Below are 15,016 nucleotides of genomic sequence, written 5' to 3' on the forward strand. Positions count from 1 at the left end.
GAGACCTGGGAATGAATAAAGAATATGATGATAAGTATCAATAGGGGTTATATTAAATAAGCCAACATGAAAGAAGACAAAACTATACGGTATTATACTATAGGCCAAAGTATTTGGGAAAAAACGTATGGCTCCAGAGAAATAAAAATCTACAAAAAGGAATGTGTTTTAAATGCCCATCCATTATCAGGAACTCCTGTAGATGAATATCAGGAACACTGTATTATTATCCACGTTTGAGTATAGGGCTATTATATAATTGACACATAGAAACGAATTTGGAGAAAACCTTCTGTTAATAAAATACTATGCTGAGCCACCAGCCTGGGTGTTTCAAGCTCCAGTAATTTCAGATGATTGAGCTCAGTAATACATCAAAGAATGTCTTCCAATTCATGAAAACAAATAGATAATCAGCTTATCGGATTAAAAGCTTAGAGGGAAGGTCAATTGCTGCTCAGGGAGTGTTTGTAATTATCAGAAGGTTTTCCCCAAATTCATTCTCTAATGAGTACAACTGATTTTGATATACAGTGCGCAAAAGAATTAAGGTAGCAGTTATGTTTACTCCTGTATACCCTACACAAAACGTTCTCGAACAAAAGAACTAGCGAAATGCAACTTTTGATTTCGTCCATTGATTCCCTTCCTTATAGTTTTAGATCACTGTTTCTTTCAACAAGTGAGGTCTTTTATCAAAGCCATGCCGAGTAAGTTATTGGCTTCTTGTTTTAGTTTTGACATATGCCTACTTCTATTCGTCTTTGTTTAGGATAATTATACAGAAATAACCGGTACCTTAATTCTTTTGCGCACTGTATTGTGTTCATATCATATCACGATTAATACTTAGTGTTAAGGCTAGCAACTATTTTGCGATTTGGTAGATCACAGCATCTTGCGAATGGTAGTGAGCTTTGGCAAAAATTGCATTGATCATTTCATAGCGAGTGTGTAGAAGAATTCAAATATTACAGATATATTTCTGTATAGGTCCTGTGATTCTTGAGTTATGTTGTAAAGAGGGCTGAAACAACAACACTTTGTAAAACGTACCGTACTTAACTCATTCACAACAATAAATCAAGCAAGTTTTCAAAGTATATGATTTGTAGAATGAACTTCAGTAATAATATATTCCAGGGAATATATTGATTTAGATAATGAAAATCGATTGTTTGGCTGCTTCGACCAACAATACCTCGTCTACCCTTAAAGCTACTATGGACAAACATGATAAAAACAACGTAGCAAGAGCTTCATTACCTGTATGAAACACGCGTCTTTACGCATCCCAAGCGAATAAATAAAAGAAAACTGAAACATTTCCAAATAAACTTTAACAATTGACAATTTGAGCTCAAAATCTGCTTCTTATTTCAAAGTTTAGTGTTTAAATGAACAATTTCCCAGTCGAATCAATCGCAAATCTCCGGTCTTTAATGTGTAAGTCATTGAACATATCAGCGCTGAAAGCCGGTCGGTCATCAGAGACATCTCTTCGGTTTTCAAACAAGTTATGTAGCCTCACACTTGGGTATATATCATGGAAAGTGAGCTAATTTGATTCAATTTGAAGCAGCCCAAATTCGTACAAAAACAACGTTGGGAAACATTACAATTACAATCTATAAAACAAGCCATGGTTTACCATATGTTTGCCGGTAAACAACAACAAACAAACAACAACAATAACAACAAAGCAGCCGCCACAAATTAACCGACAAATTAACACAAATAACAACATGATTAAAACAATCGAATTAGGAGCACATCACCTCTCGTGGTAGTTGTAGTAACTACAAATTTCGAACTATCTTTCGTGGTCAATTAACAATCTGCTAGAATGTTTTGCATCACGTTTTCAAATATGTTATGACTCTTTTATCAAAACGTTTTATACCCGTTTTAAACCCGACATTTAAACATTTTCTGTAAAACGTGCATGTGTTTGCTGGGTAGTCTAATTTGAACTCCAAGGTGTGATTTTTCGTTAGTTTATTTGTTTCATTTATCTGATTGAAAAATAAAGACATCGCCAAAACGATTGTAGAGTATTCATGAAACTTCTTTTTGTCTAAAAAAAAGGCCTAAAGGTACGACTGTACTTCCATGGTACGACTTAAAACCGGGACTTAAAATTCAAATATACTCATGATACTCGGAACGGAGCAAAATATTGGCGTTCTATCGTGATCAGGTGATGCAAATTTGTGATGCGCTGCAGGGTTTATTATGAGACAAAACAGGTACCCTTGTTAAAATCACAACAAAATGGAATCCTTTAGCTCCTCTTCCTTAATTTTGTATTGTGTGTCAAATCATGACCTCTACCCCCTGCAGTAACGATGACGAGGGGAACAGACCGTGAATATGGTGACGGATTCGAGGCCCCCAGGAAACGTGTGACATTTGCTCTTCAACATATTTGGGTGATCTTTACTGGGGATCTCACACAGCCTTGGCCTCATCTCCATGGGTTTCTTTTAAAAATCAACTTTAACCATCCGTCATTCATGTCATTATTATGCAATCCGATATCAGATTACCGTAAAAACTCGATAGTTAGCATATGTGCTTACTGCTTACTATCGAGCGGTTTTGAAAACATGAAATGGTACAAAAGTCCGGCACTTTACCAACTGGGGTTGAGGCACAAATTTGCAGGTTAATACTTGTTCGTATACCAGTAGGGCCTATGTGTATCGATGATTTGCTCAAAACCCTTTACACTTTTGTGGATAGGACACTTCATCATGTTTGCATGTGTTAAAAGCGCTCGATAGTAAGCACATATGCTAACTGTTGAGTTTTTACGGTATCAGAATAACGAGTTAATTAACGGACACATTGGTTTAACTTCTAAATGAAAGAGTATTTAATAATATCCTAAATAAGGGAAAGTCTAACCACAGAGTTTGGTCATATAAACCATATATTGTATAAGAAATGAAAAACTGATAATAACTGTTTATCTGTAAGAAATGAATTATTAAATATGATTAAAATAATAATATGTTGTGGTATGCGATAAATGGAAATCTAATACAATCAATGAAGATATCCTGGAGTTTTAGGGAAGTGGTCTGGCACGGACGCGGAATTCTAGATTTCCTGAATTTGGCCTCAATTATCTGATCACGTTGTGTTTTATAGGTCGATTTTTTGCGCATCCTATGACATGCATGTAATCTGTCTACTGGATCCGTTTAGTTCAAAAGGACTGACTCCAGATATTAACCCTCATGTGATCATCTGTATTATAGTTGAAGACCGAAATAAAAAAGACTAGGATGACTAGTTTGCGTCTGACGTCAGGGCAAAGGCGCGACGTGATTGGCTGATGACCTGCGCAGTAGGCCTACAGCATTTTTGGTCTGGTTGACATGACGTCATACGCAAACTAGTCTTTTTAATTCGGTCTTCAATTAGTGTGGGGATTCTGAAAAAACAAAGTTTCGATTTTTTTACGAGACATCCTCTTATTTTTTAATAGTGAAAAAATGCAAAAAAATCACTTTTGAATAAAGTTAGCTAACAGTTCAGAGGGTGCTACTGGATCAGGGTGTAAAATCAATGTTTTGCTTCATATTTTAGCAAACAACTGAAAAATGGTGCTTTATTTTCCCCGGTTATTTTCATGCAATGAAAGAAAAAGAAAATAAACTCCGTCAAATTCCAGAGACAGAAAATTTTATTGAATTGTAGAAAGGGCTTCAACTGGGGCACAACAGTACACGGAAGAGCCAATAAACATTGAACACTTCAAAGTGAAAGTACTGGTAGTGTTTTGAGGAAAGTAAATATGTACCTTCTACATTATATGAGAGTCATGAGGCAGTCAATGAAATGTTTTTTAGGAAAATATAGCAGAGCAAAATATTTCATATATAGCCTAGGACAACTCATATCTTGCTTCAAGTTCAAGTGTATTTAAATATCATAGCTTAATTTAGATCAAAACCATCGATGAACACAGCAATTTAGGGTGTTCAACTTTGTGGTCATTCAATTGATTTCCCCCTTCCTCTCATTTAACCACCGAGTAATTAACACCACACCCGCACCTTCCCCTTCACTTGTATTAAAGAAATCCGTACATGTGGATCCGCTATCATCATAATGGTCAAAATCATTATACGAGTCCCCTTCCTCTTATTTAACCACCGAGCAATTAACATCACACCGCACCTTCCCCTTCACTTGTATTAAAGAAATCCGTATTTGGATCCGCTATCATCATCATCAAGATCATTATGTATAGCCTAGTAGGCCTAAAAGTTATTAGGTTTACCAAAACCAAAAATCCCAAGCTGAGGGCATGGAAGGTCCTGTCCTGAATTTAACACCTAAATAGTGTCGTTGAACTGAAATATTTTTGGCAACGAGTTCCGGTGCATATCCTTTAGTACGGGATGTGAACACAGACGGTCATACAGAGGGCCATTATAGAACTTCAGTTAGGCCTACTTCACAACCCGAATTTTACAAAATCATAGAATATTCACCCGAATATTCAGGTCTTGTTTCTTGTTATCTTTAAATATCCTATAGTATGAAATATTGATTACTTAAAGGAGTATTTCGTGATCCTAGCATCCTCTTTTTATGACATTTTTCAGTAGATATCCACGAAAAGAGCTTATTCCCCAAATTTCAATTGATTCCGATATTGCGTTTGCGAGTTATGCATGAATATGTGTATTACACTGCTCCATAGGCCACTGTTGTAATTTCGTTCTGGTATATACCAGAACGAAATTCAAAATTGACGATAGTTTTGCTAAACGAAATAATCTGCAAGAAATTTTTGGTACATAAATATTATGTAGCCAGAGGTTTCCAGTTGTATAAAAATCTCAACTTTTTTTGAGAAAAGTTTGGGATGAGGCTGTGGATCACGAAATGCCCTTTTAATATGACTGATTAATATTTTTCTTTTGGGTTCACTGCAACAACATGAACATCTCCGCATCATCAATACGCAAAACTCTATTAACACATACATCTTATTTTAAATAAAGATGAAAAATTGTTAGACTGTTGCTCATCGGTGTTTGATATAAATTATATATATCAAACACCGCACAGTGTCTTCGACCCTATATCTTCATGGCAGGAATCGCCATGGTAGGTTAAATCCACAGCCACGATTAGCCATTTGGTTCAAACCTTTAAAGCTCTTTTAAACTAATAATTAGTCGAGGGACATAACTAAGGCTACTCACAATAGCCGGGTAATCGATCTTGGTTGTGCGTGATTAAGCTTGTATACCCCATTGAGGTCAATGGTCATCGACTTTTATACTGCCTACAGTGAGTGCAGCTGTACTACACGCTGCACGCTGTAGTCCATAACAGGACCAACGCAATATAAAATGGTCAAATTTTGAGTTCAAAGCGCACGGCCAATTTTCAAAGCGCATTCTAGCGACTATCATATCTGTTCAACACGTATTTCCAAGTTTATGAGACCAAATCTGGTTTCTTGAGAAAAAAATCATGACGGGAGATATTCATCATTTTCTAACCCGGTATCAGAAGATTTTCGTCTGATATCAAAATCGTGCATAGCAATTCACGTGTATCGATCCCGTGTATTCATTTTAGTGTCCCTTCTGCACCAAATAATTATTAGCCAGGCGGTGTCGGTGTGCACCGATGAGCAACATTCTAACAATATTATATTAACACTTCTATTTGCAATGATATTAATTAAAACGAATAGGCCATCAAATGTAACAAATTGTTTGTGAATGTAGCTCAGTATTTAAGCAACTCATGAAAACGATTGGAGCAAGTAGTCGTAAAGAAAATAATAATTATTTATGAAAAATATATAGAGCGAGAATGTGGAGCAGTTCATCGGCTGTTGTCCAGGGGTTGCAAGTTCAAAACCATTTCCTCGAGAAGCTCTCAGAATGTCGAGTACTTCTAATAGCTTCCTCCGACGGCTAATGATGCATAGATGATATATAAATTGACATACCAAAGGTCATCAAATTACAGGATCATTATCAATTTAAATATAGTACTTACGTGAATTATATTTATCCTCATTTGAGATAGAAGCCAGTACTTTATACTTCACTGGCCCGTTTTAAAAAGTAATCAAATTATAAAATAATAAATGTTTGGTATGGCGACTGCGGTCACGTCTTTATCAATCATTAATCATACAAAATGATAAGTCAATTTATTTTAAGTTTTGTTTTCCCTTTATAATATACAGTTACCATGGTTATCGTGTTATTGCTCACTCTTAGCAAAAATAGTTCTAAAAGCTGTCCTAATGGTTTAAAAACAATGCTGTTCAAACACTTTTCTCCTTTTGTTGGAAAAATTGCCGAATAATTGTTTCATTATGGTTATTTATATACAAGATACGACACTAGATTGCCATTTTAAATCTTGAGAAAACAATACGGTCTATATACTGAGAATTTAACGTTATGATGAATCGCCAGATATCAGATGTTAGCATATTTTAGATGCACCTGTTTGTCCGTTAGGTACTGTTCAACAAGTTCAAGGTCCATAAAATAGCAAATCATCTTTCTTTCCTCACAATTTTATAATTTGTAAAGTGCAAAAGTTCAAGATCAATATTTCTAAACATATTTATAATCGGAAGTTGAAATTATGTGTTTAGCAAAAAAGGGATGAAACCGGAATCATCGGTGACATTTAATTGCCCTACCTATTTAGTTGACTGATGGGTCGCTAGTTGACACAACTTATTGGTGGCGCTAGACTTGTTTTGGTTATGATCTCAGGCGGCGTAGGAAGCGCAACACGTGACGTACGAGGCTGGCGAAGATACAGGGCTGACAGCCCCATTCAAAATACACGGTTAGCAATTACAAATGGAAAATTAACATACTTGCAATGTGGTACACTGTCGTACCCCGACGGTTTTAGAGTAAGATAATTTTGCTTTGACACCACATAACAAATTTAGAATTGTTTGTGAAGATTTCATGATTATGTGTTAATCCAATGGCGACCTCAAAATTGGCGATATCGCTTCCATCACCGCCTGATGATCTGGTCATGAACAAGTCCAACAGCTTGAATGTGTAAAAAGAAGAGTGTAAAATAACATCAACTATGTGGCAAATACTTGATTTCTTCATACTGAACACACTTTGCTATATAATACAGTCATGTTCAAACAACACCCAGACTAGATACAAAATCACAATAAAGATAGGCATAAACTTTATACTGTGACGCGTGTATTTATAAAATGCTTATCTTGAGCTCTTTGTAAATTGCTTCTAAAGAAGACTGACGAGTGGTCCGGTGGATTTCACCTGGGAACCAAATGCCAGGATGTTGATTGGTTACCCCAGATTAAATAAGAAAAAAATAAAAAATAAAAATAAGTACAAATAAATAAATAAATAAATAAATAAATAAATAAATAAATAAATAAATAAATAAATAAATAAAATTAATAAATTAATACTAGTGAAATTCTAACACATAGCAATACAAATCTGTTTCGTGTAGATGGGTTAACCCATCCACACTCTTCAGTTGTAATATGGACAAATTTCTTACAATAAATAAATAAATAAATTTATAAATAAATAAATAAATAAATAAATAAATAAAATTAATAAATTAATACTAGTGAAATTCTAACACATAGCAATACAAATCTGTTTCGTGTAGATGGGTTAACCCATCCACACTCTTCAGTTGTAATATGGACAAATTTCTTACAGTAAATAAATAAATAAATTTATAAATAAATAAATAAATAAATAAATAAATAAATAAATAAATAAATAAATAAATAAATAAATAAATTAAATAACCATATTTACACAAATACATAAATAACTTACGTTTTCAAAACTTTTTGTAGAAAAAAAGTGAAAATTTACGAGAGCCCAGGTAATAACCCAAAATGTATGTTATCTATAATATTTTGCCATAAGTTTTGTTTTGGAAAGCAAAAAGACTACGAGGTCCCGCCGAGACTTGAACTCGGATCGCTGGATTCAAAGTCCAGAGTGCTAACCATTACACCACGGGGCCAACGGGTGAAGCAGGTAGACGCGCCGAAGTATTTATCATTGCTTGTAGAGCTGTATCATGGTATTACACAATACTCATGTTACCAGGCAATGTGCTACTACACTGCAGCACACAACACTTCACGCCTGCTTGGTGTCTTCGTCCGTTGGCCCCGTGGTGTAATGGTTAGCACTCTGGACTTTGAATCCAGCGATCCGAGTTCAAGTCTCGGCGGGACCTCTTGAAATTTTTAATTCCCAAAAAATATTAAGGGCTCGGATATCGACGTTTTTCACTTTTTTTTTTGTGGGACCTGAGAGCACATCATGCAGACATAATCGAATTGCATTTACGAGGAATAGGGCTAATTTTGATTTTTTGAAATTCGCAATAATTTACAATACACATTCGCGATATATTTTTGAAATTTAACACAGTCCTCAAAATAAATTGTATAAATCTATTAAATGGTATGTACTTAACGTGTATTATGAAGCTGGGATGAAAAGCCGTCAATCATAATGATATCAGTGAAAATGTTGACTTTCATATTGAAGATATAGATTTTTTCTCCAAAACATAAGATTTTTTCTCCAAAACATAAGATTTTTTTCTCCAAAACACCAAAAAAATGTAGATCTTTTGGGGAAAATGTCATATCTGAAGGACATTCCTCGTATTTAATCAGAATGCAATTTGGTGTGTTTGATATGCCCTCAGGCCCCTATACTGTGCAAAGGTGGGTGACCAATCCCTTAAATATATTTGGTATTATAAAATTTGTTTTACTGTTTAATTTGTTATGTTAGGTATAATGCTGAATTTAGACTAAATTGCGTAACTCGTATATTATGAATAAATAAATGCGTAATTTCCTCTCTGTTGTTTATCTTTATCTTAAAGGACTATTTACAAACATATGGATTTTTACCAGAAGCAAATCCAGAAGCAGGTACTATATTTAGCAGAGAAGAGTTTGAAAATGGTATCAAGAATTTTCAAAGCTTCTATGGTCTTCCTGAAACCGGTCAATTTGATGGTGAGACAAGGAGGTTAATGTCTCTTCCTAGATGTGGACTAAAAGATGTATTAGCGCCTAATGAGATGAGGTATAGACGATATGCGTTTACTGGTACGAGATGGGAAAAGAACGACCTTACTTATAGGTAAGTATAAGATCATATAATAGACTGATGTCTTTGAGCAGTGGCGTAGCGTGGGTCGTCATATGGGAGGGGGGGCAGCGACCATGATTTGATTGGGGGGGCACAAGCCAGTTTGGGGGCATTTCCTATGGGATTTTCTCAATTTTGCAATCGATTGGGGGGCACGCCACTGTCTTAGGGTGAATTCCATGGTCTTCATCGACTTTTAGTTCTTGTTTTCCGCTCAAGTGATTATCTTTGTGCGCTGCTCCCATTTTCGACGCTACGGTGGTATAATCATGGTATATGTGCCTATTTAATTGTCTTTTTTTTCAAACGGATTTTATTTCTTCATGTTCTAACATCTTTCATCATCTTACTTTATACAGAATTGCCAGTTACACTCCAGATATTTCGGAGGCGGATGTTGAAGACGCTATCCGAAATGCACTTCAGGTCTGGAGTGAAGTCACACCACTTTATTTTCGTCGAGTGGACGGTCTTGCCGATATAGAAGTTAAATTCTCGCATTATATGCACGGGGATGGCTACCCCTTCGATGGACCTGGGGGGACACTGGCTCACGCGTTTTTTCCAGGCGAGGGAATTGGAGGTGATGCGCATTTTGATGATGATGAATATTATACAGCTCATCAAGATGATGGTATGTTTTCATTGAGATCTATCATTAAAACAATGTGTTTCCATATTAGACGTTTTTCTTCTCACTATATAAACAAAAGATATCTCGGGTGTTCAATCATGTGAATTGTACTTGGGTATGAGAAAAATATGTGCTTTCTTCTTCCAAAATCTCAGTTTTGATTAGGAAAATGGGGGATGAGGCCGTCGATCAGGCCGCCCACCTTTAAACATATAGGCATATTTTCGCTTTCAGTTGCCATCGAAAATAATGCAAACTTTAATAAAGTACATCAAAATGTGATGAACAAGTTGTTAGCATTGGAGGTATGAAAGATTCAAACACTAACCGGATAACCATCATGTAGTCAACAACTTTATTGTCTAATCCTTTACCTAGGGACCAATTTATTCTTGGTGGCTGCACATGAATTCGGTCACAGTCTTGGTCTTGGACATTCCTCTGATCTCTCGTCATTGATGGCTCCTTTTTACCAGGGATATATACCAGATTTTCAGCTTCCATATGACGACAGGCTAGGAATTCAACTTCTCTATGGTAAGTTTACAATTCAGTAATAATGTTGACCTTTTCTTGCCACAAAGCTGGTTTTCTCTTCATTTTCGATACTGTCTCAGAACTGATGGATCTTTGACTATACTCTTTTGCCCTTTCTATTATGAATTTTACGTACATTATATGCTTTGTTTAGTTCTAGACAATTGCTTACATATGCTGTGTTTAGTTCTAGATAATTGCTTAGTAATCCATATAGCGCCAAATAATTGCTAAATTACAAAAATTGCTAAATAATCCATATAGCGCCAGTAGCTACTAATTATGTGGAACTTCTTATCGTGGTGCTCCTCAAGGGTCCATTCCAGGTCCTTTGATGATGCGTTTAGGTGTAGACAATTGCTTAAATAATGTACCGATAGCTACTTCTTCTTATTGTGATGTTCCTCAAGGGTTCATTCCTAGCCCCAATAATTAGTATTTAGATTCCATTGTTCAATAATAACATTAGTTATAAGAACCATTTTCTACGAAGTTGTTTAATCTCACAGAATACATTACCACTTGAGTATCTTAATCGGGTAGGATGAGAAAAGGGTTCATAGCGTATTTCTTATCACGGTATAAGTTTTGATAGACAAGTAAAATAAAAATGTTTTCTACCCCTCCCCATTTTTGTTTCTACCCGACCCTGCTTTTATTTTCCATGTTCGTCTTAATTTCATCCCGGTGTATGCAATTTTCTGTGTAAGTATGACTATGGTTTGTACTGATTGTTATGTCACCACTCTAAACTATTTTCCCATTCATCAACAAAAAGTTGTGATGTGTTTTACAACAAAGGTAATGTGTTCTTTTCTTTTTGTAACGACCTACCTAACTATACTTTGATCAGCTCGTAATCGCCGGGCCTTATAACATCGCGGATTAATATCAATATATTTTATATTGAGAATTATCTTGTGACATCTCGCCAGGGGCATCACGAAATATTTATAATTCAAGTCATATACTTTATCTACTTTCTTTAACTCGCAAAATATAGAGCAGACAGGTCAACTATAGCACTCTTAACGTGGGTCTACTTTTCGGCGTAGTGGTAAAAGCCCAACATTCCCCGCCGATTACGAACTGATCAAAGTGTAGGTTGTATCCCATGTAGTCGTGGTCATAACAATGGCCTCCAGTACTCGGCGGTAAAAGATCATGACAAAGGACACTCTCATTACTCTCTATGAATATTCAACACTTCAGGTGATGTACTCCTGAGTACAGAACAATCACTCATGGTTACCATCTGTCATAATACCTCTATATTATTAGGATCATCGTATTAATATATTACAAGTAAAACACATCTATTTTGTTAATGAATAGGAAAATGCGGTATTACCTTCATGTAAGCATACTCTTGGTTAGCCTGGCACACCGACACCGCCTGGCTAATAATTATTTGGTGCAGCAGAGACACTAAAATGAATACACGGGATCGATACACGTGCACGATTTTGATATCAGACGAAAATCTTCGGATAACGGGTTAGAAAATGGTGACTGTCTCCATTAAATAAATTTTTCTCAAGAATCCAGATGTGGTCTCATACACTTGAAAATACGTGTTGAACAGATATGATGGTCGCTAGAATGCGCTTTGAAAATTGGCCGTGCGCTTTGAACTCAAAATCGGACCAAAACTCTAATTTTATATTGCGTTGGTCCTGTATGGACTACATCGTGTAGTACATGTACAGCTGCACTCACTACTAGGCAGTATAAAAGTCGATGACCATTGACCTCAATGGGGTATACAAGCTTATTCACGCACAACTAAGATCAATTACCCGGCTATTGTGAGTAGCCTTAGTCATGTCCCTCGACTAATTATTCGTCTCAAAGAACTGAAAGGTCTGAACCAAATTTCCAATCGTGGCTGTGGATTCAACCTACCATGGCGATTTCTGCCCTGAAGATATAGGGTCGATGACACTGTGCCTGGTATCACGACAAGGATTATACATCTTACAGAATAAAGCTGTATAATCCCTCAATGAAGTCTTGACAAAAGGCTAATTTTTCGTATGCTTACATGAAGGGTAGACCGAAAATACAGTGTTGTTTACTCGTTTGTATATTTAGTGTTTGTGTGATTTGAAAGCAAGGATTCGGCGAAATGCTTTGTTTTGTGTCTGTAGGTTATTAAATTAACACTGGAATAACGAAGGTACATGGGTTTGTACAGACCTCTCACGTGCTTTGTTTTCATAAGTGTTTTTTTCCTTTGTTTATTAATTTGGGCTTTTTGTTTTTACATTTGAAATTTGTAAATATAGTACCAAATAATAATTTGCTGTGTTTGGTCAACAATTCGTCGTACTTTTGAACAGGCGGAGTTTGCAAAATTGTTGCATACAAGTTTATCTCGTGTTAATTGTATCCTGTTTTACAAGCTCAATATTGCTTCGCTGGCCTTCGTAGTCATATCTGTATGCCATTGCCATTATTGTACATAAACTGACGTTCAACAAGTGATGTAAATACTAGGTGTTTTTATCATTTCACGTAGCAATCCGTGTTTAGCATAGTATTTTAACATTAGTTTGCTCATTTTAATCTGTCAAGGTTTGGGTCTGTAGAATGGCATGACTAGTTGGAGTGCGCATTTTATAGATGATATCTTTTTTGAAAAGGGATCGGGATTACCGGGAAATGAATGACAGCAATACAGGCTTGTTCTCATTTGAAAAGAATTGTGTAGTTCGTGAGGTACACGGATTATGATCAAAAATTATTATTTCCCTCCTACCCGGATTTGAACCCGGTACTTCTGGGTTTCTATTATCTAGACCTCGGATTTGGAAGAACACTGGTCTTAGGGACTAAGGAATTCCGTGCTCGAATCCTGGTCAAGGAACACCTTTGGTTTCATTCCAATGCCATCTAGAAGAAATTTTGTCATCATGTTCCTAGCTTGTTAACTACTATTTCCACCACAGTTTCAGTAACTAGATTAACATGATACATTGACCTTTGTTATCTATAGGTTCTCGTCCATACGCACCAGGCAATCCAGGCTATCCACAACCTGCATTTCCTACCAGACCGGCAAAACCAGCCTTCCCCGATGGAGCGACACCAAGCTCAGACGACCCAGCATGTACTACAAGTTATACAGCTGTAACTCGAGTACGGGGAGAACTCATGCTATTTCGGGTAAGACTATATAAGGCACAATATAAGGAGTCAATTCTGCAAAGTGTCGAATCAGTTTGTAAAAATAATGCAAAAAAATTAATTCCTCAGCAAGTTTGGGTACCCTACTATTAACACCTTAAAGGGACATTTCGTGATCCACAGCCTCATCCCCCCACTTTTCTCAAAAAAAGTTGAGATTTTTATATCACTGGAAACCTCTGGCTATATAATGTTTATGTACAAAATATTTCTTGCAGATTAATTCGTTTAGCAAAGATATCGTGAAATTTGAATTTCGTTCTGGTGCACCAGAACGAAATTACAACGTATTGTCTATGGAGCAGTGTAATACACATAATCATGCATAACTCACAAACGCAATATCGGAATCAACTGAAATTTTGGGAATATGCTTTTTTCGTAGATATGTACTGAAAAATGTCATAAAAAGAGGATGCTAGGATCACGAAATACTCCTTTAATATGCGCTTTCATTTAGAAAGTTAATTGATTGGTCAGCAGACTTAAAAACATAACTACCTTTTGACTTTTTACATATTTATGTGTGAGAAAAGTGACCTTTTTTCCAAGTGTCCAAAAATTAAGCACAACTAGGTCAGGTTATAAGGTAAGAGACTTACCATGGTTCTTTTTACAGCATGTCCAGGGGCCTGAAAGTAGAGCTGGACATTACATTATTAGTAATGGCCCCACGAACCTAGAAATACAATACAATACTCGTAAAACTAAACACGTCTACCATTATTTCCTTTAGTTATATTAATGTGTCGCTTAACACGACTGCACATCTGACCTGCTTCTTTCTTTATTGTCCAGTCGCTTGCATTGACTCCATTTAATTCAGCAATGACCATGTAATGTTTGCTTGGCTACCAAATGGGGTACTTAAATTTCCCTCTAAAGATGGTCCCAGACTAAAGAAGAAACAGCAAACAAACTATAGTCGGACCTTATTTGCTACTTTTGAATAATAATAGTGATTGTTACAAAATTTCCTGTTTCATTTTACCAAGTATTATTACAAAATTAAGTAATATCACGTATTTTGAAATTGAATCTAACACTGGAACCTAAATTTGCAACTCACTATGCTACGTTGCCTCCATTGCAATTGGCATTCTGATGAATATACTACTGGATGAATTATCTAAAAAGATAGGTTGTGCTAACAGTATCACCGATGTTGTGACAATGGCTACTACAAGGGAATTAATTGTAAACATTTCAAGTTCTACCATTTAAAATCCTATAAATACTAACTCCGACTAAAGAAAACTACTATTTTCCTTGCAGGGTAATGGATTTTGGCGGATAATAACACCAGGTGATCCACTACCAGGCTACCCAATAGATATAGATAAATTCTGGCAGGAACTACCATCAAAAATCGACACAACGTATGAAAGAATTGATGGCAAAATCATGTTCTTCAAAGGTAGTTAACTTGTATATAGATTAAATGCATTTAACT

General features: G+C 35.9%; 1 protein-coding gene and 2 non-coding genes across 4 annotated transcripts in view; 2 read left to right on the top strand and 1 right to left on the bottom strand.

The window, feature by feature from the left end:
* LOC140168127 (matrix metalloproteinase-24-like) overlaps positions 1 to 15,016 on the top strand; it is a 46,673-nt gene that overhangs the window by 26,008 nt on the left and 5,649 nt on the right. The window contains exons 2-6 of one of the 2 annotated variants that reach the window (XM_072191437.1): positions 8,932 to 9,194; positions 9,563 to 9,837; positions 10,216 to 10,374; positions 13,394 to 13,542; positions 14,839 to 14,980. In XM_072191437.1, coding sequence (XP_072047538.1) covers positions 8,932 to 9,194; positions 9,563 to 9,837; positions 10,216 to 10,374; positions 13,394 to 13,542; positions 14,839 to 14,980 — 988 coding nt within the window. Of the gene's footprint in view, positions 1 to 8,931; positions 9,195 to 9,562; positions 9,838 to 10,215; positions 10,375 to 13,372; positions 13,543 to 14,838; positions 14,981 to 15,016 lie in introns of both variants that reach the window. The other variant, XM_072191436.1, reaches the window with a different exon arrangement.
* Positions 7,978 to 8,049, bottom strand: Trnaq-uug (transfer RNA glutamine (anticodon UUG)). Its single transcript has one exon. It is a non-coding gene; the product is annotated as a tRNA-Gln (tRNA).
* On the top strand, positions 8,197 to 8,268 carry Trnaq-uug (transfer RNA glutamine (anticodon UUG)). The gene has a single exon. It is a non-coding gene; the product is annotated as a tRNA-Gln (tRNA).

The sequence above is a fragment of the Amphiura filiformis genome, chromosome 13, assembly GCF_039555335.1.
Source record: "Amphiura filiformis chromosome 13, Afil_fr2py, whole genome shotgun sequence".
Classification (NCBI taxonomy): domain Eukaryota; kingdom Metazoa; phylum Echinodermata; class Ophiuroidea; order Amphilepidida; family Amphiuridae; genus Amphiura; species Amphiura filiformis.